The sequence below is a fragment of the Coregonus clupeaformis genome, chromosome 36, assembly GCF_020615455.1.
Source record: "Coregonus clupeaformis isolate EN_2021a chromosome 36, ASM2061545v1, whole genome shotgun sequence".
In the NCBI taxonomy this organism is placed as follows: Eukaryota; Metazoa; Chordata; class Actinopteri; order Salmoniformes; family Salmonidae; genus Coregonus; species Coregonus clupeaformis.
Window position 1 is genome coordinate 12,242,937 of NC_059227.1, and position 22,530 is coordinate 12,265,466.

General features: G+C 43.8%; 1 protein-coding gene across 1 annotated transcript in view; it reads left to right on the plus strand.

Moving 5' to 3' along the window:
- The first annotated feature begins 1,731 nt into the window (after positions 1-1,731).
- The window catches only part of ppp1r13bb (protein phosphatase 1, regulatory subunit 13Bb), an 85,002-nt gene continuing 64,203 nt past the window's right edge, over positions 1,732-22,530 (plus strand). The window contains exons 1-2 of the mRNA XM_045211260.1: positions 1,732-1,910; positions 2,686-2,868. Of these exons, the coding sequence (XP_045067195.1) occupies positions 2,860-2,868 (9 nt within the window). The 5' untranslated portion in view covers positions 1,732-1,910; positions 2,686-2,859. The remainder of the gene's footprint in view (positions 1,911-2,685; positions 2,869-22,530) is intronic.

Consider the following 22,530-nt stretch of genomic DNA (forward strand, 5'->3'; position numbering starts at 1 on the left):
ACCCCCGCAAGGCTGCCGGCCCAGACGGCATCCCTAGCCGCGTCCTCAGAGCATGCGCAGACCAGCTGGCTGGTGTGTTTATGGACATATTCAATCTCTCCCTTTCCCAGTCTGCTGTTCCCACATGCTTCAAGATGGCCACCATTGTTCATGTACCCAAGAAAGCAAAGGTAACTGAACTAAATGACTATCACCCTGTAGCACTCACCTCTGTCATCATGAAGTGCTTTGAGAGACTAGTCAAGGATCATATCACCTCTACCTTACCTGTCACCCCTAGACCCACTTCAATTTGCTTACCGCCCTAATAGATCCACAGACGATGCAATCGCCATCACACTGCACACTGCCCTATCCCATCTGGACAAGAGGAATACCTATGTAAGAATGCTGTTCATTGACTATAGCTCAGCATTCAACACCATAGTACCCTCCAAGCTCATCATTAAGCTTGAGGCCCTGGGTCTGAACCCCGCCCTGTGCAACTGGGTCCTGGAGTTCCTGACGGGCCGCCCCCAGGTGGTGAAGGTAGGAAACAACATCTCCACTTCGCTGATCCTCAACACTGGGGCCCTAAAAGGGTGTGTGCTCAGCCCCCTCCTGTACTCCCTGTTCACCCATGACTGCGTGGCCAAGCACGCCTACAACTCAATCATCAAGTTTGCAGACGACACAACAGTAGTAGACTTGATTACCAACAATGACGAGACTGCCTGTTCACCCCGCTATCATCCAGAAGGCGAGGTCAGTACTGGTGCATCAAAGCTGGGACCGAGAGAATGAAAAACAGCTTCTATCTCAAGGCCATAAGACTGTTAAATAGCCATCACTAGCACATTAGAGACTGCTGCTGCCTTTTGAAATCACTGGCCACTTTAAGAAATGCAACACTAGTCACTTTAATAATGTTTACATATCTTGCACTACTCATCTCATATGTATATACTGCATTATATTCTATAATATTCTACTGTATCTTAGTCCATGCCGCTCTGTCATTGCTTGTCCATATATGTATATTTTCTTAAATTCCATTGTTTACTAGTTTTGTGTGTATTGGGTATATGTTGTGAAATTGTTAGATATTACTTGTTAGATATTACTGCACTGTCGGAGCTAGAAGCACAAGCATTTCGCTACACCCGCTATAACATCTGCTAAACACGTGTATGTGACAAATATGATTTGATTTGATATGATTTGATGTACTGGCTAAACAAGCACTTAGTAGTAGGGATGTTTAGGTTGTAGTTTCAATGAGCAAGGCAGAGGCAAAAAGCATGATAAGGACAGTGATGGTGCAGAGATGGCAGGAGCAGTGGAATAGAGATACTAAGGGCAGACATTTATTTCAAGTACAGAAGAAAGTCGGGAGGGGAGGACGGCAGGAAGGGACAGAAGAGAGGATGCTATTTTTACAAGATTATGGGTGGGACACAGCCAGTTGAATAAGACATTAAATGTGATAGGAAAGCATCCAACAGGAAAGTGTGATTATTGCCAGGAAACAGAGACTGTGGAGCATGTATTGCTACGGTGTGGGCAGTATCAGAGGGAAAGAGAGAGGCTGAGATCTAGTATGAGGGAGAAGGGGATACAGGAAATTATATTTTTTTAAAGCAACGGTAGGAATTAGTTTCTCCCTGTCTCTGGCCCACACTCCAGTACAGTATGCGGCGGTAATGCACAATAACGTTGGATGCCGCCGCCGATAAACCCCACTGAAGAAGAGGAAGAAGAAGATTCAGGACCTGGTCTATCTTGTGTTAGTTGTAAAAAATCTTTGACCGCATCTTATTGGGCTAGTACGTTTGGTTACTTGGTAAGAGGTATCAGTAGCTTCATTAGGCCTGAATCACTTGAGATAGGCTACGACGACCAAGAATGAACAGGAATTATCTCTGACATCTGTAAGTAACGCTTTCGTTGTTTATTTCAGTAGCTAGTTAACGTTACTAGCTAGCTATCGTTTCATCAGCTGATTAGCAAGCTAGCTAATGTTATCTCGATAACTAGGTACCTAAGTTAGATTAGCTATTCACTAACGTTAGCTAGTAAACAATCCACCTGAATAAGACTAATCATGTTTGACATTCAAAAACTAGGTGCTAACGTTAGCTAAGCGCTACCCAACGCTCCTATAATTTCAGTTAAAACTACGATACAAACAATTGGCAACGAACGTTACGTTAGCTAGCATGGCAGAACAAGCAGCAGATAGGTAGGTAGCTAGCTAGGTCTTGCTGAGGGCCTAACGTTAGATAACTGTCTAACTGGCTAGCTTGCTAAGTTCCACACTGTCTGACCAAAGATACTGATGGTATGACACTACTAATTAGCTAACGTTAGTTACCTACCTAGCTTAATCGCCTATAGCTAGTTAGCTAGTTACAGTAAAAGGTTAAAGTAGCCATGCTAACATTAACGTAGATAACTCTCTAGCTATATAGTAAGGTGCAACCGTAGTGTCAATGTTTTGTATTCATCTTCAATATAAGGTTAACTCCAGGCCCACGTTTCGATGAGTTGATGTCAGTGTTTACCGTAACGTTAGACTAACTGAGCTCTGACCCACTCCGGCCTAACTAGTTAGCCAGCTAGCTAGGTAACGTTACTTCTCACTGCCTGCCACATAGTCTGTATGCAGGTAGTTAGCTCATATCCATTTTATATTGTATTGCATAGGACGAGGCCTGGGCTGGCCCTCTCATCACCGAACTGTTGGCGCGTCTGGACAGAATCTCCAGCCATAACTTTGGATATCGTTAGCAGATAGCTAGAAGACATCGAATTCCCCCTTTCCAAGTTCGACATTGTTGATTTGATGCCCCCGTCGTTCTGACAGTCAAAGCCGCCAATATGATGCCGGTGAGTGTTGGTGAATGTACATGTTTTGCTTGTCGTTCCACACTTCACAAAGGGAACCTGGAGGCATTAAAGCTGGAATCCTTAATGGTGAATCTGCCACTTCCGATTGGGATATTACATTAGGGGACATCATTGCATGCGTGCGACAGCAGAATATGTTTTGCAATGTTGTTTTTTTACCACACTGCTAGACACACATCACCTCCTTTTCATCCACAAAACAATAACAAAGGTGCTGGGGTGGACAGTGGCGCTGTTTCCCCTAATGCGGATTCCATCTTTAATTGTTGCCTCAGTCAATCTCTGTGAGAAGTGTATGTTACCAGGAAGATAATACATGCTTGTAACAGTGGGTTTTGACAACGCTTCGCTTGAAATGTGCATATAGTAGAGTAGAGCTCAACTTTTTCTACCGCTCCACTAGCAGGGTTCTCACCGCTCACCTTCCCACAATCCCCCTATATTTCTCCACGTGCCCTTCCCTCGTTGAAAATGAATGGGGGCGGAACTTCTCCTGCCAAATTTGTTGTTGTGTCCCCCCCTCCAATATTTGAAGCATTGTTCCAACTAGACCACTGGCTCATGAAACCATAGCTCTAGTTAGATCCATGTATGGCTACATCTTCCATACAGGGTTCTAGTGTAGGATGGATTATAGATAGGGGAACGTTTTTCAACCTACCTTGGCGATACTTTCTTGATTTGGAAGGCACCAATGTCCAGTTGCAGGTGGAACTCCGATAAGCAGGAAATATTCAGAAATATATTAAATCCACTTATGTTTTGGTCCCATTGTGTAACGCGCTGTAATCTTCTACATGTGGTTTTTGGAGTTGCAACTGGAAACAGCCATTAATAAGACACTGGTGCCTTCAGAATTGAGAATAAAGGAAGTATCACCAATTTAAGGTTGGTTGAACATTGTTTTACCATATTGTCAATGAACCGTCAACTCGACCACAAGCTTTAGCTATGCTGCTTGTTCGAGTGACTTGGCTAGTGAAACCCCAAAGCAACAATTGCAGTTGGAAAGTAATATTATGTCTAATGGCAAGTGCATGTACTCACCAGTGAATTAAATGATCCCCTCTGCAAGTGTCTGGGAATACCATTTAAGAATGTGATTACTGTAAAGAAAGTGGGGATAATCCTAGTGTTCAATGTGGGAGGGGCAGCGCCCTGCCAATATTTTGCTAAGTCTGCTGCACATTTGGGTTATCTAATTAGATTAGTAGATTTTCAGACAATCCATGAGGGTTTAAGTGCTGTGTGGCACTGTTCACTTCCTTTAAGAAAGATTACACTAGTGCCTGAGGTTGGTTAAGCATTTAGGGTTAACGGCGCTGCCCTCTGCACACATGCAATCTCCTCTGCATGTGATCAAATCCCGGCCCCACCGCTCTTCACACTGTTCCCTCTTATCTGACCCAGCTCATTTGTCTATCCCATTTTTAAACTTTCTAGTGAGCTCTTTGTCACCCTGCACTGGTTTGTAATGGTGACAATTAGCTGAGTTTTGCATCATGGCTGTAAAGGTGGGCTGTTAATCCATTTGGGACTTTGGAATGGGTGTTAGGCTACCCTTTTTAAGAGTTGTTGAATAGCCTAGCTTTTGTGAAGTCTCCACTGACTTCTGAAAAGGCAAAGGATTATATGTAAAATGAATAAAAAACGTAAACTCAAAACAAGACCATTGAAACCAGGCCCACACTGACATAACTGACTGTACTTCAAAAGCTGAGGAAAGAGTGAGAGGAAGAGTGGAGTTGTTACGAACCCCGTGGCTCTAAACATCTAGGGGGATGGACATGAGACCCGTAACATAAATTCATGTAAATTATAAGTGTGGCATGGAATAGTGAGAACAAATAAGACACAACTACCATGAACTACCGTCAAACACAAAGTGTTTATTTATGAACACACGGTAAGGGTTTGGGAAAAAGGGGCTGAGCAGGACCCAAGAAACGAAACAATAGTGTAAAACCCCCTAAACTGATCTAGCCTGCCTAAAGAACCGCTAGGCTACTGCTACCATACAAAAATACAGTGGGTGGTCCGCTCAGGTCTAACTGGTGTTTATAGACAGATTTCTTCCTACGGGTAATGTACGCCCAAGGGCATCTAGCTTAAACCCCCTTTCCCAAAAAACACACAAAGCTACTAAACAGGGTAATCAGCAACTAGCGAGTACACAACACACAGGACACCACCGTGTCCATACTCACATATGGAAAAAGTCTCTCTCTAACCAAGTTACCAATAGGGTAACCAACAACTTAGTGGGTACACAGGACACCACCGTGTCCATACTCACATATGGAAAAAGTCTCTCTCTCTCAACAAACACAAGTCTGGTTTTTATAAAAATGGGATGTGTGATTGAACAAACGAATAACAGGTGGTGCAATTAACAGGAATGTTCACTGATTGGTCCAATCAGCAGACACCTCAACGACCACCAATCAGGAACATACAGGACACCTGTGATTAGGGCAGAAAGAGTAGGAACACACAAAAACACAGGATACCTGTATCCGTAACACTCCCACCCTTAAAAGAGCAAACCAAAATGGTTTGCGACACACGCATTGACTATCACAACACCCAAATTCACAAATCATCCTATCGGGATAACAAAAAAAAACCTAGATCATTACACACGAGACAAAGCATCTGCCAACACATTATCTAACCCCTTTTTGTGGCGGATCTCCAAATTATAATTTTGCACGACAAGTGCCCAACGCATAAGGCGTTGGTTCTGGTTGTACATCCGGTGGAGAAAAACTAAGGGGTTATGGTCAGTATACCTACCACTGGTAATGCACTGGAACCAACATAAACTTCAAAGTACTGCAGAGCTAACAACAAAGCTAGAGCTTCTTGTTCAATGGTGGAATAGTTTGTCTGACATTTGTTAAATTTCCGTGAAAATAACAGACAGGATGGTCCACTCCACTCTGGTCTTGCTGCAGTAGAACAGCACCAGCACCTCTGGCACTTGCATCTACCTCCAGTTTAAACGGCCGCTCAAAATCTGGCGCAGCAAGAACAGGAGTACTACACAAGAGTGCTTTAGCAGTGTTGAAAGCAGTACAACAATCTTCAGACCATACAAATTTTCTCGCCGGACTGAGCAAATCCGTTAATGGAGCAACTACCGCAGAGAAATTTTTACAGAAACTACGGTAGTAGCCAACCATCCCTAAAAACGGCGTAGCTCTCTTCTGGTGGTAGGTGCGGGAAATGCGTTTATAGCTGAGACCTTGGCATCTACAGGGCGCACCTGACCATGGCCGACCTGTTTACCAAGATAAGTAACAGTAGCCTTCCCAAACTCGCACTTTGCTAAGTTCAGGGTTAGAGAAGCGGTTGCTAGACGTTCACACACTACCCTTAGAGTGTTAACATGATCAGACCACTCAGTTGAATAAATGACCAGATCATCAAGGTAAGCACTACAATTAGGAACTCCAGCCAATACTGTGTTAACCAGGCGTTGGAAAGTGGCTGGTGCGTTCCGCATCCCAAATGCCATGACAGCATATTGTAGGAAGTGATCTGGGGTCACAAAGGCAGAGATGTCGGAGGCACGTGGGGTTAACGGCACCTGCCAGTAACCTTTAGAAGATCTAATTTGGTTACATAAGTAGCAGCACCAACAGTATCAATACAGTCATCCAGTCTGGGTAACGGAACGAGTCGGGCACTGTGACCGCATTGACTTTCCGATAGTCCGTACATAATCTGGATGTCCCATCAGGTTTAGGAACCAGAATGCACGGAGAACTCCAAGGACTTGAACTTGGCATAGCCAGGTTATTCTCCAGCAAATAACCGACCTCACCCCTCATTATCTTTCTCTTAGCGACGTTGACACGATAAGGATGTTGCTTGATAGGTGCAGCGTTTCCAACATTAATGTCATGTTCTAACACATTTGTACATGTAGGAACATCATTAAAAAGACATGGAAAGCTGTGTAATAGTCTCACAATATCATCTGACTGTCTGTCCGTTAAATGAATCAGGCTTGACGGGGAGAGACAGCAGCATCTCTGAATTGGGCAATCTAGCACACTGCTGCTGAGTATTGCGCAACTCCAAACCATCTCCGTCCACATCATTAACATGACCTCCCACTACAGCCGTAGCAGCAACAGAGACAGCCGACTCGGCCAGTTTCTCTGGACTGTCTACCTGAGTAACGGGTCTGTTGTGGTATGTCTTCAACATGTTAACGTGGCACACACGAGATTGGCGTTTTCTATCAGGGAGTCTGTATCACATAGTCAGTTTCAGTTAGTTTCTTTTTCAATGACATAAGGACCAGCGAAACGTGCTGACAATGACGCTCCTGGCACAGGCAACAACACAAGAACTCGGTCACCTGGCTGCAGTGAACGAGAAACAGCCTGTGTGTCATAGTGTCGTTTCATCCGTTTCTGTGAGGAAGACAGCGCTTCCTTTGCTAGAGCACAGGCAGCATGTAGGCGCTCACGAAAGCGACTAACGTAGTCCAACACATTTTCTTTCACACACAACTCTTGTGACAAAAACTGATCCTTAAGGACTTTCATAGGTCCTCTCATGGTGTGTCCAAACACCAGTTCAGCTGGGCTGAACCCTAGGGATTCCTGTACTGTCTCACGGACAGCAAACAACACTAGAGGAACTCCCTCATCCCAATCTTCTCAGATTCCAAACAATATTTACGGAGCATAGACTTCAGGGTCTGATGCCAACGTTCAAGCGCACCCTGAGACTCTGGGTGATATGCGCTTGACACACGGTGTGTAACTGACAAGGATTTTAACACTTGTTTGAAAAGTTTAGAAAGGAAATTCGTACCCTGATCAGTTTGTATCACCTTAGGTAATCCAAAAGTTGAGAAGAATTTGATCAACGCTTTACTCACCACCGGAGCAGTAATCCTTCGCAGAGGAATGGCCTCTGGGTACCTGGTGGCCACACACATAATTGTCAACATAAACTGGTTACCAGATTTTGTTTTTGGTAATGGTCCAACACAATCAACCATCACATGTTCGAATGGTTCACCTATGGCCGGTATGGGACAAAGAGGCGCGGGGAAATAACCTGGTTCGGTTTCCCAACTACTTGACAGGTGTGGCAAGTCCGACAGAACTGAGCCACATCTTGTTTTAAACCAGGCCAAAAGAAATGTCGCAAAACACGATCATAAGTCTTGGTGACTCCCAGATGTCCGGACCACTGGTGATCATGAGCGAGGGATAAAACATTTTGTCGAAAGGCTGTAGGAATCACTATTTGGTAAACAGCATTCCAATCTCCGCCAGCCAACATGGGATGTCCATTTACGCATGAGGAGATTACCATCAATGAAGTATGCCATGTTTTTCTTCTTTAGCTCGCCTTTTGAGACAACACTAGAAAAACATTTAGCCAGGCTAATGTCAACCTGTTGGTTAGCGATCAGCTGCTCACGAGTAACTGGTAACTGTATTGCTTCAGCAACAAGTTCCACATCCTTCTTCCTTTCTCTGGGCTGTTGGTCAGACTGCACCAGCTTACCAGAGGTAGCACTCGAACTATCCTCTGGGTCACACTCTCTGAATAGAATCGTGTCTGACAAATCTATCACTTCACCCACTTGTCGTGCTTGAGCACGTGTGACAGCACAAGCGGGGAACACATCTGGATAACCTTGTGCCAGCTCCTCGGAGAGAGACTGGTCACTTTTATCCATTACCTCCAATACGGGTATTACCTTTCCTCCGGCAATATCGTTGCCCATTATAAATGTCACACCTTTTACTGGCAACATAGGACGTACGCCCACTCTGAACAATCCACTGACTAACTCAGAGTGTACGTTCACAAAGTGCAATGGCACTGGGACGAAACCCATTTCAATTCCTTGTACTAACACACTGGAACCACAATATGTATTATTAGACAAGGGCAACACATCAGCTAGTATGAACGACTGCGCCGCACCAGTATCTCTGAGGATTCTAACTGGACGCTGAGACGCTCGTCATCTGATATAGAAACAAACCCCTCAAAAATGAACGGTTCATAACTGTGATCTGGGACAGGGACTTTCAAACCACATTCACTATGAGGCTTCTGTCTTGATTCCGCCTGACAACCGCATTTAATCAGCCCAACACCCGTTGGCGGCCTGGCGTGCTGAGTCATCCCCGGCTTGCGTTTTAGCAGAAAGCAATCATTAACTATATGTCCCACCTTATGACAATAGAAACAGTGACGCACATCTTTTGGGCGTGCTGGATGTACTGCTGGTCGACTAGGACTAAAAGTTAGCAACTCTGCAGCCCTGCTCTCCGTACGAGCCGAAAAACACGCTCTTATGCGTCAACACAAACTCGTCTGCCAAAACAGACGCTCCGACAGTGAGGATACTTTCTGTTCGTTCAGATAAACTACAATGCGTCCGGTAAGCAATTTTTAAACTCTTCTAACAAGATTAACTCCCGTAGAGAGTTAAAATCAGTTACCTTACTTGCACTGTGCCATTTGTCAAACAGATTTCCTTTGTCTCTAGCAAACTCCACATAAGTCTGAGTAGGAGACTTTTTATGAGACCTAAATCTCTGTCGATATGCCTCAGGAACAAGCTCATAGGCACGAAGAACAGTAGCTTTGACCCCTTCATAATTCAAACTGTCTTCAAGAGGTAGCGCTGCCAGAACCTCTTGGGCTTTACCTGTTAGCTTACACTGAAGTAATAGGCACCATACCTCGTCGGGCCATTTCAATGCTACCGCTATACGCTCAAACACACTGAAATAGGAATCAACCTCTGACTCCCTAAACACAGGTACCAAGGTGATCTGTCTACTAATATCAAATATAGCAGACGACACCGCTGGTGAGGCTGGCTCACTAGCAGGCATAGTATGAGCAGAGACTAACCTCGCTGTTTCTGCCTCTAGTTCCATTTTACGCATCTCCAGTTCCATCTTACGCGTCTCCAGTTCTTGATCAAGCCTACGCGTCTCCAGTTCCATCTTACGCGTCTCCAGTTCTTGATCAAGCCTACGCGTCTCCAGTTCCATCTTACGCGTCTCCTGTTCTGCCTCTAGCTTACGCGTCTCCTGTTCTATCTTACGCGTCTCCTGTTCTGCCTCTAGTTCCATTTTACGCATCTCCAGCTTGTCTTGCCTGATTTGTGCCCGCTCTTCCGCCTCTATTTGGAGCCGTGTCGAGCGGACATCCATCCTGGCATCACTGTCAGTCAGTGGGGAGAGTGGGTCATAACGGGGCAATGTGGCTGGAGCCTTAGCCTCGTCCTCAGACACTGATGGGCTTACAGGAACAGCAACCACATCCCCTACAGGAGCAGCAGACTCAGGCGGCGTGTAACTCAAGCACTCGCTCGTTTAACAATATCGCTAACACTACTTCCCTAACTTCTGCTTTCACTAAACCCCTCGGTATGGGTACAGAAAAGTGGTCAGCCAAAGCCTGTAGATCCACTCTACGACAATTCTCAAAAATCTCCCACGTAGGGTTTTCCAAGAATGCTTCCACATCAAAAGTAGCCATCCTACTAGCAACACGAGCCGTCGACTACTGAACACACAAAAAAAACAGGTAGTTACAGCTGCTAAGCTCAACACTGAACCAGACACTAACTAATTTACATGAGTAGCATGGGATAGAAAAATCCCGGACGAACCCCCACTTTATGTTACGAACCCCGTGGCTCTAAACATCTAGGGGGGATGGACATGAGACCCGTAACATAAATTCATGTAAATTATAAGTGTGGCATGGAATAGTGAGAACAAATAAGACACAACTACCATGAACTACCGTCAAACACAAAGTGTTTATTTATGAACACACGGTAAGGGTTTGGGAAAAAGGGCTGAGCAGGACCCAAGAAACGAAACAATAGTGTAAAACCCCCTAAACTGATCTAGCCTGCCTAAAGAACCGCTAGGCTACTGCTACCATACAAAAATACAGTGGGTGGTCCGCTCAGGTCTAACTGGTGTTTATAGACAGATTTCTTCCTACGGGTAATGTACGCCCAAGGGCATCTAGCTTAAACCCCCCTTTCCCAAAAAAACACACAAAGCTACTAAACAGGGTAATCAGCAACTAGCGAGTACACAACACACAGGACACCACCGTGTCCATACTCACATATGGAAAAAGTCTCTCTCTAACCAAGTTACCAATAGGGTAACCAACAACTTAGTGGGTACACAGGACACCACCGTGTCCATACTCACATATGGAAAAAGTCTCTCTCTCTCAACAAACACAAGTCTGGTTTTTATAAAAATGGGATGTGTGATTGAACAAACGAATAACAGGTGGTGCAATTAACAGGAATGTTCACTGATTGGTCCAATCAGCAGACACCTCAACGACCACCAATCAGGAACATACAGGACACCTGTGATTAGGGCAGAAAGAGTAGGAACACACAAAAACACAGGATACCTGTATCCGTAACAGGAGTAGATAAATATTGAGCAGTTGACCCTGTCTAAAGGTGTGGCTTTGGGTTCAGCATGAGGTTAGGCTCTCATGGGGTAGGCTACTTTACCCATGCTGTGTTTCATATACCCCCCTTCCTCCCTCCACTGTCACTAGCACCCTACCCTACAGAGACATTCCATGGGGCTAATTTGGAAGAGAAGAGAACAGAAAAACCTGCTCTGTTCTGTTTTTCTTCATGGTTCTTCCTTTTTTTTCAGCCATAGTAGCTAGGTTTCCATCCAATTGGCAACAGATTTACATGCAAATATTCTAAAATCCGCATATAGAAAACAGTGGTGTCTTTCCACCAAATTGACTTGTTGCAGATACAAATCAGTGCATGATGACAGTGCACACAAAATGTACTTTTTCGCTTAAGTTTTCATGTACCGAATAAAAATCGAAAGTTCAATGTGTTTCAATCGCATTTTCAACTGTACTGATTTGTTTTGTCACAAACTGTTGCATTAAATAGCAAATGTGCCTACTCTGGTCTTGGCACGTGCGCTCTAGCCAACAGCTGGCAGACGCTGTGCGGGTGGACTAGTCTACATGATGAGATTATTATGGATAACAGCGAGAGTATTTTTATTTGTCAAGCATCGATCATCATAATAAGACCCTCAATATTTATTGGAAAGGAGCATCAAGATCACCGTGCACTTTCACCACCCTGTGAAGTTCATCATGACTATTTCATCTGTAGCCTGATAACCTGCATGGTTTCCCAAGTTGTAGTGGGAGGACAACATACACCATATCATCGCCTGACTCCAAGTTTACTTCGATATGATGGTTGTTATATCAATATTTGCACATAAAGGCGAAACCACCACCATTTCTCGCTTAATTAATTTTACAGGCACAAAAAGATCCCACCATGTCGAACGAACAAATGTTCTAACAGCATTTATAAATTTGTACCAAAATGTCCTGTTTCCATCACAGCTGTCAAAATTCTTTAAAATATATGATGTGACTTTACTGCCATAAAAACTGGACGGAAACGTGGTTTATGATAGCTGTTCCATTGTGGTATCGCTGTGCTTGGGAGTTGGGACATCCATTCTAAGGTCAACATACTGCTGTCGTGAGTGGGGGTGACATGACAAATGTAGCTTATATTGTATCAAACTTTTGATGTTATCGAAGGTACGCTAGTTAGCAAAGCACATTCACAAACCTTGTGTTTTGACAAGGTTGGTATATTTCCATTAAATTGTGAAGAACATAGTAGGGTGGGAAGAGATGTTTTGTTTTCCCTATCACACAGGAGATTGTGTGTGACCTGTTGGACAACATTTCCCACCAATTTTTCCTATGCCTGCAAGCTACGGACACACCTTTTGGAGTTGTGTTGTGAGTGGGAAAAAGACTCTCACGGCAGGACTATCAGAGGGGTACCGTGACCTAGAATGTTGTCTCGTGCTGGAACTGCAATGATGAATTGAAAAAATGTATATATAATGAAAAAAAATGCAAGCAGCCCATAGGCAATCTGCCTAGACAGAGCGACACGCATGCATGCACGACAGTACACAGAACTGTAGGGTGTTTGAGGACCCATACTGAGGACCTAGTGCCCTCACTGTACAGCAGGTGGTCAAAGGTCAGGTTCAGGGTTTCTCCTGCATTTGCCCGGCGTGCAATATTTTGGAAATGGCTTTCCATCTGCATTTCATCTCCCTCATGAGCACTGATGATAGGCTTAATGATTGGATAGGTTTATCCTACCCACTGTTGCATCTAACATTTTAGGCCTATTTAGTCATACCCAGCATTGTAGATGGGGAGCACAGACTCCCAAATCCTCGGGTGAATGAGGAGGAGAGAACGCTGCCAGAGAGAAATCAGCAATCTGCTAGCCGGGGCAGTGGTTAAATGTGTTAACTCTCCTGGGGGTAAACTCAGCAGGTCAGACAAATTGCTCCCCAGTGGAACAGCACAGGGAGCTCTCAGGGAGCCTCAGTCACCCTTCCAGTCCATCACACTGCGCTCGCAAACAAACAAAAACACACCCACACTCAGTCTGTCACTCTTGTACACACATTGCAGGGGGCATGCTGTCCTGGAGTAATAGACTTGAGTGGTTTTAGGTGAGAGAAAAGGAGAGACTGGGTGGTGTTTTGTTATGTATCTATCTGAGATGGGGGTAGTAGCCTATTTAAATCTTGGTGTGTTTCGAACGGCACGATGTGAGAGATGGATATGGGTGTCCTGTTTTTGTACTGAATTTCATCAGTTTTTTTGGAGATTGGAAGAGAGAGCGGGTGTCTTTTGTCCATTTCATGTAAGTAACAAGGGATAAGGGAGAATTGTTTTGGTCATCGTTTGTCAGTTTCAAAGTATTCGTTTTAGAGGCCGACCGATATATCAGGTCACCGACATTATCGGCCGATATTGGCCTTTTACCGCTATCGGCAGATAATTCCACAGTATGAGTCATAATATGCATAATCTAGCGGTCAAACAGGGAAATGCTTCCAATTGTTTTTTCCACCATTACTTTTTCCCGTAGGGGATTTTAGAAACACTTAATATAAGGTCTGTATTTCATTTATGCTTACCCTGGTGTGATGTATACTTTGATGCTAATTAGCATTTTTGAATCAGAGTAAAATAAAATAAAATATGTGTGTGTGTATATACAGTGGGGAGAACAAGTATTTGATACACTGCCGATTTTGCAGGTTTTCCTACTTACAAAGCATGTAGAGGTCTGTCATTTTTATCATAGGTACACTTCAACTGTGAAAGACGGAATCAAAAAAAAATCCAGAAAATCACATTGTATGATTTTTAAGTAATTCATTTGCATTTTATTGCATGACATAAGTATTTGATCACCTACCAACCAGTAAGAATTCCAGCTCTCACATACCTGTTAGTTTTTCTTTAAGAAGCCCTCCTGTTCTCCACTCATTACCTGTATTAACTGCACATGTTTGAACTCGTTACCTGTATAAAAGACACCTGTCCACACACTCAATCAAACAGACTCCAACCTCTCCACAATGGCCAAGACCAGAGAGCTGTGTAAGGACATCAGGGATACAATTGTAGACCTGCACTAGGCTGGGATGGGCTACAGGACAATAGGCAAGCAGCTTGGTGAGAAGGCAACAACTGTTGGTGCAATTATTAGAAAATTGAAGAAGTTCAAGATGATGGTCAATCACCCTCGGTCTGGGGCTCCATGCAAGATCTCACCTTGTGGGGCATCAATGATCATGAGGAAGGTGAGGGATCAGCCCAGAACTACACGGCAGGACCTGGTCAATGACCTGAAGAGAGCTGGGACCACAGTCTCAAAGAAAACCATTAGTAACACACTACGCCGTCATGGATTAAAATCCTGCAGCGCACGCAAGGTCCCCCTGCTCAAGCCAGCGCATGTCCAGGCCCGTCTGAAGTTTGCCAATGACCATCTGGATGATCCAGAGGAGGAATGGGAGAAGGTCATGTGGTCTGATGAGACAAAAATAGAGCTTTTTGGTCTAAACTCCACTCACTGTGTTTGGAGGAAGAAGAAGGATGAGTACAACCCCAAGAACACCATCCCAACCGTGAAGCATGGAGGTGGATACATCATTCTTTGGGGATGCTTTTCTGCAAAGGGGACAGGACGACTGCACCGTATTGAGGGGAGGATGGATGGGGCCATGTATCGGGAGATCTTGGCCAACAACCTCCTTCCCTCAGTAAGAGCATTGAAGATGGGTCGTGGCTGGGTCTTCCAGCATGACAACGACCCGAAACACACAGCCAGGGCAACTAAGGAGTGGCTCCGTAAGAAGCATCTCAAGGTCCTGGAGTGGCCTAGCCAGTCTCCAGACCTGAACCCAATAGAACATCTTTGGAGGGAGCTGAAAGTCCGTATTGCCCAGCGACAGCCCCGAAACCTGAAGGATCTGGAGGAGTGGGCCAAAATCCCTGCTGCAGTGTGTGCAAACCTGGTCAAGACCTACAGGAAACGTATGATCTCTGTAATTGCAAACAAAGGTTTCTGTACCAAATATTAAGTTCTGCTTTTCTGATGTATCAAATACTTATGTCATGCAATAAAATGTAAATTAATTACTTAATCATACAATGTGATTTTCTTGATTTTTGTTTTAGATTCCGTCTCTCACAGTTGAAGTGTACCTATGATAAAAATTACAGACCTCTACATGCTTTGTAAGTCGGAAAACCTGCAAAATCGGCAGTGTATCAAATACTTGTTCTCCCCACTGTGTATGTGTGTATATATATATGTGTATATATATATATATTTATATGTGTGTGTGTGTGTGTGTGTGTGTGTGTGTGTGTGTGTGTGTATATGTATATACAGTGAGGGAAAAAAGTATTTGATCCCCTGCTGATTTTGTACGTTTGCCCACTGACAAAGACATGATCAGTCTATCATTTTAATGGTAGGTTTATTTGAACAGTGAGAGACAGAATAACAACAAAAAAATCCTGAAAAACGCATGTCAAAAGTGTTATGAATTGATTTGCACTTTAATGAGGGAAATAAGTATTTGACCCCTCTGCAAAACATGACTTAGTACTTGTTGGCAATCACAGAGGTCAGACGTTTCTTGTAGTTGGCCACCAGGTTTGCACACATCTCAGGAGGGATTTTGTCCCACTCCTCTTTGCAGATGTTCTCCAAGTCATTAAGGTTGAGGCTGACTTTTGGCAACTCGAACCTTCAGCTCCCTCCACAGATTTTCTATGGGATTAAGGTCTGGAGACTGGCTAGGCCACTCCAGGACCTTAATGTGCTTCTTCTTGAGCCACTCCTTTGTTGCCTTGGCTGTTTTTTTTGGGTCATTGTCATACTGGAATACCCATCCACAACCCATTTTCAATGCCCTGGTTGAGGTAAGGAGGTTCTCACCCAAGATTTGACGGTACATGGCCCCGTCCATCGTCCCTTTGATGCGGTGAAGTTGTCCTGTCCCCTTAGCAGAAAAAAAGCATAATGTTTCCACCTCCATGTTTGACGGTGGGGATGGTGTTCTTGGGGTCATAGGCAGCATTCCTCCTCCTCCAAACACGGCAAGTTGAGTTGATGCCAAAGAGCTCGGTTTTTGTCTCATCTGACCACAACACTTTCACCCAGTTCTCCTCTGAATCATTCATATGTTAATTGGCAAACTTCAGATGGGCCTGTATATGTGCTTTCTTGAGCAGGGGGACCTTGCGGGCGCTGCAGGATTTCAGTCCTTCACGGCGTAGTGTGTTACCAATTGTTTTCTTGGTGACTATGGTCCCAGCTGCTTTGAGATCATTGACAAGATCCTCCCGTGTAGTTCTGGGCTGATTCCTCACCGTTCTCATGATCATTGCAACTCCACGAGGTGAGGTCTTGCATGGAGCCCCAGGCCGAGGGAGATTGACAGTTCTTTTGTGTTTCTTCCATTTGCAAATAATCGCACCAACTGTCACCTTCTCACCAAGCTGTTTGGCGATGGTCTTGTAGCCCATTCCAGCCTTGTGTAGGTTTACAATCTTGTCCCTGACATCCTTGGAGAGCTCTTTGGTCTTGGCCATGGTGGAGAGTTTGGAATCTGATTTTATTGCTTCTGTGGACAGGTGTCTTTTATACAGGTAACGAGCTGAGATTAGGAGCACTCCCTTTAAGAGTGTGCTCCTAATCTCAGCTCGTTACCTGTATAGAAAACACCTGGGAGCCAAAAATCTTTCTGATTGAGAGGGGGTCAAATACTTATTTCCCTCATTAAAATGCAAATCAATTTATAACATTTCTGACATTAGTCTTTCTGGATTTTGTTGTTGTTATTCTGTCTCTCACTGTTGAAATAAACCTACCTTTAAAATTATAGACTGATCATTTCTTTGTCATTGGGAAAACGTACAAAATCAGCAGGGGATCAAATACTTGTTTCCCTCAATGTAGATTGCACACAGGTAGACTAACTAATTATCTGACTTCTGAAGGTAATTGGTTGCACCAGATCTTATTTAGGGGCTTCATAGCAAAGTGGGTGAATACATATGCACGCACCACTTTTCTGTTATTTATCGATTTTGACTATTTTGTCTATGTCCATTACATGAAATCCAAATAAAATTCCATTTAAATTACAGGTTGTAATGCAACAAAATAGGAAAAACGCCAAGGGGGATGAATACTTTTGCAAGGCACTGTAGTAGCTCATATCCTGCTTAACGTCTTATTCTGGATAAGCTGTTGACATGCACATTTTGATATCCTGCTCAGGAGTATCCCTGTATCCATGAATAAAAATGAATATTCCTACAGGTACAAAAAATTAATAATAATATGCATATGAAGATCACCCCGACCCATTCCCACCATCCTCCCTCCCTCCCCACCAGCAAACCATGCTTCCCACCTCGCTTAACCTGAAGAAAGCATGCCTCCCACCCTTTCCCATCCCACCCAGCAACTGAGGTTGTGTATCAGTCCCCGTCCCACCCATCCATCCCCCGAGTCTCCCTTTAGATTCTACCCAATCCCCCCCGCCGTAGGGCAACAAGTTATGACAAGAGAAGCTGCATTTATCTAACTGTAGTTGACCAACAAATGGCCTACCAAATGTAGGACATTATAAGCAGAATTGTACCTAAATTAGGGATGAAAGTAGCCTAAGCCAGTAGACTATACGGTCCAGTACGGAGTATCAGCGAAACTATTATTATGGAATTATTATGGTGGATCGAACTGCGCAGGTAGCCTACTTTTTGAAGTGATTTGTTTGAAAGTCAGATGAAAACATCACACAACACCCATGATATGCGAAACTGAGCCTGCGCAGACCACGGCAAACAACAGTAAACGGGATAAGATGTTTACATGCCACAGTATCCCGTCTAAGATCAGGTTATCCCAGGCATCTTATCCGGGTTTCTCATAACCAGGATACAAGCATTTTCGGGTTATTGTAAACAGGATATGTTTATATGTATTTACTTAAAAACAGAATACTTGAGTATCCCGAATAAAAACGGGACATTGGTGTTCATGTAAACGTGGTCAATGTGAAAGAGGCCGATGGCCAGTGGCCTTGCACCGAGCAGAGGTTACAGAAAGTCTAGTGTGTTGTGAGTAAATAAGAGCACATAGTGGTCTTACAGAGGGTGCAGCAGGATAGACATTTAGGCAGTGCTGGGAGGTTCCTCCCCTCAGTGTCCTCAATGGGTGAGTTGAGTGACTGCAGCGCTGGCCTAGGCAGACGTTTGTGCCCCACGGCGCTACCGGACCATCAGTGTCACACAGCCAGTCGACCGGAGAGCAGCCCAGTGCCGTCCTCGCCTCTAATCTCGCGTGACTCCCTTAGCCAATAACACATGGGGACAGGAATGGCTAATGTACTGTTGTCAGGGGGACTCCAGAGGAGATAGTCAAGCGCCATCTACCGTTTCTCACAACACAATCTTACATATATATTTATATTACATAACATCCTGTTCCTGGATGGGCCTATGGCTGTTATAGGAGCATCAATTAGCTCTTTCAGAGCTGCACTGACTCAAGGTCTGGAATGAAATGGACTTGATGGCTGCCCAGCACTTTCTCTTCCCTGAGAGTTGACCCTGAAATGATGAAAGGAGTCAGTTAGCTGTTGATTTATTCAAAAGACCTCGTATATCTGTGCACGCCCTCCTCTCGCTCGCTCTTTTTCTCTCTCCCTCTCTTTTTGCGTAGTTCATTACATATTCATTTTTAATTCCTTAATGCACTCTTCTAAATTGTCATCTTTTGATATGGAGGAGCTTTTCAAATGTGGCCCTGTCGTGACAGCTTTGAATCATGGTGACAGATGCCCTCCTGTGAGTGTACATCCATTTTTGGATTTATAAATTCATGACACACAGCCATTGATTCTTGAAGATTATAACTTTTCAGATATCAGACTGCCACTTTAAAGGTAGATTCAGCAACATGACATCATCATAGACATACGGAGTAACTTCCCACTTAAAGACAGTTCCACGTCACTACCCACTTGATATTTGTAAATACAGTCCATTATTACTATGCATACTATCTCTCATTACTTCTATTACTTGTTATTTTTGACTTGACTCTTTTTATTGTTATTATTGTTATTGACTGATGACCTAAGACAACAACACAGCTAGCTGAGCTAGCTAGCTGTGTTGTTGTCTTAGGTGTCTCTTGTGTGTTTTTGTCCTACAGCCCCAGTCCTCGCAGGAGGCCTTTTGCCTCTTGGTAGGCCTTCATTGTAAATAAGATTTTTTTTTAATTGACTTGCCTAGTTAAATAAAGGTTAAATAAAATTAAAGATATATTTATATATATATATATATTTTTTTTTTTAAAGCACAATACATTTGCTGCACCTTTTATACCTGCTGTGAACTGTGTATGTGACGAATGAAATTTGATCTAATAGTAACCAAATCTTCCAAGGCTTCCTTTGTTGGCTCTATCAAATGTGGCAGTGGGCAAATCGGTTGGAGCCAATAATGAACGGTCTTGGCAGATTTGGCTACTATTAACGTAAATAATGATTTCACTCTGAGTCTACTTTTTACGGTGAAGTATGGGGCCTAGCCTAGATGAACGGCAGATGTTGTTGGTGTTAACTTTTTTTTTGTGACTTATTCCGTGTGACAAGTGGGTGATTCCTAATGAAACTACAACAAAAAAGGACTGCGATTTTGTTTTTTTAGATTGTCACGAAATGTAATCCATAGAATGGTCCTTTTGGAGGAAGGATTTTTGACATATATTTGACATTTGTATCTAAAAGCATACAGTGGGGGAAAAAGTATTTAGTCAGCCACCAATTGTGCAAGTTCTCCCACTTAAAAAGATGAGAGAGGCCTGTAATTTTCATCATAGGTACACATCAACTATGACAGACAAAATGAGAAAAGAAAATCCAGAAAATCACATTGTAGGATTTTTTATGAATTTATTTGCAAATTATGGTGGAAAATAAGTATTTGGTCAATAACAAACATTTCTCAATACTTTGTTATATACCCTTTGTTGGCAATGACACAGGTCAAACGTTTTCTGTAAGTCTTCACAAGGTTTTCACACACTGTTGCTGGTATTTTGGCCCATTCCTCCATGCAGATCTCCTCTAGAGCAGTGATGTTTTGGGGCTGTCGCTGGGCAACACGGACTTTCAACTCCCTCCAAAGATTTTCTATGGGGTTGAGATCTGGAGACTGGCTAGGCCACTCCAGGACCTTGAAATGCTTCTTCACGAAGCCACTCTTTCGTTGCCCGGGCGGTGTGTTTGGGATCATTGTCATGCTGAAAGACCCAGCCACGTTTCATATTCAATGCCTTTGCTGATGGAAGGAGGTTTTCACTCAAAATCTCACGATACATGGCCCCATTCATTCTTTCCTTTACACGGATCAGTCGTCCTGGTCCCTTTGCAGAAAAACAGCCCCAAAGCATGATGTTTCCACCCCCATGCTTCACAGTAGGTATGGTGTTCTTTGGATGCAACTCAGCATTCTTTGTCCTCCAAACACGTCAAGTTCTATTTTGGTTTCATCTGACCATATGACATTCTCCCAATCCTCTTCTGGATCATCCAAATGCACTCTAGCAAACTTCAGACGGGCCTGGACATGTACTGGCTTAAGCAGGGGGACACGTTTTGCACTGCAGGATTTGAGTCCCTGGCGGCGTTGTGTGTTACTGATGGTAGGCTTTGTTACTTTGGTCCCAGCTCTCTGCAGGTCATTCACTAGGTCCCCCCGTGTGGTTCTGGGATTTTTGCTCACCGTTCTTGTGATCATTTTGACCCCACTGGGTGAGATCTTGCGTGGAGCCCCAGATCGAGGGAGATTATCAGTGGTCTTGTATGTCTTCCATTTCCTAATAATTGCTCCCACAGTTGATTTCTTCAAACCAAGCTTCTTACCTATTGCTGATTCAGTCTTCCCAGCCTGGTGCAGGTCTACAATTTTGTTTCTGGTGTCCTTTGACAGCTCTTTGGTCTTGGCCATAGTGGAGTTTGGAGTGTGACTGTTTGAGGTTGTGGACAGGTGTCTTTTATACTGATAACAAGTTCAAACAGGTGCCATTAATACAGGTAACGAGTGGAGGACAGAGGAGCCTCTTAAAGAAGAAGTTACAGGTCTGTGAGAGCCAGAAATCTTGCTTGTTTGTAGGTGACCAAATACTTATTTTCCACCATAATTTGCAAATAAATTCATAAAAAATCCTACAATGTAATTTTCTGGATTTTTTTTCCTCAATTTGTCTGTCATAGTTGACGTGTACCTATGATGAAAATTACAGGCCTCTCTCATCTTTTTAAGTGGGAGAAGTTGCACAATTGGTGGCTGACTAAATACTTTTTTTCCCCACTGTATTTGAGAAATAATGAATCAAAGACACCATAACTGTTGATCTACAGTGAGGGGAAAAAGTATTTGTTCCCCTGCTGATTTTGTACGTTTGCCCACTGACGAAGAAATTATCAGTCTATAATTTTAATGGTAGGTTTATTTGAACAGTGAGAGACAGAATAACAACAAAAAAATCCAGAAAAACGAATGTTATAAATTGATTTGCATTTTAATGAGGGAAATAAGTATTTGACCCCCTCTCAATCAGAAAGATTTCTGGCTCCCAGGTGTCTTTTATACAGGTAACGAGCTGAGATTAGGAGCACACTCTTAAAGGGAGTGCCCCTATTCTCAGCTTGTTACCTGCCTGTATAAAAGACACCTGTCCACAGAAGCAATCAATCAATCAGATTCCAAACTCTCCACCATGGCCATGACCAAAGAGCTATCCAAGGATGTCAGGGACAAGATTGTAGACCTAAACAAGGCTGGAATGGGATACAAGACCATCGCCAAGCATCTTGGTGAAGGTAACAACAGTTGGTGCGATTATTTGCAAATGGAAGAAACACAAAATAACTGTCAATCTCCCTCGGCCTGGGGCTCCATGCAAGATCTCACCTCGTGGAGTTGCAATGATCATGAGAACGGTGAGGAATCAGCCCAGTACTACACGGGAGGATCTTGTCAATGATCTCAAGGCAGCTGGGACCATAGTCACCAAGAAAACAATTGGTAACACACTACGCCGTGAAGGACTGAAATCCTGCAGCGCCTGTAAGGTCCCCCTGCTCAAGAAAGCACATATACAGGCCCATCTGAAGTTTGCCA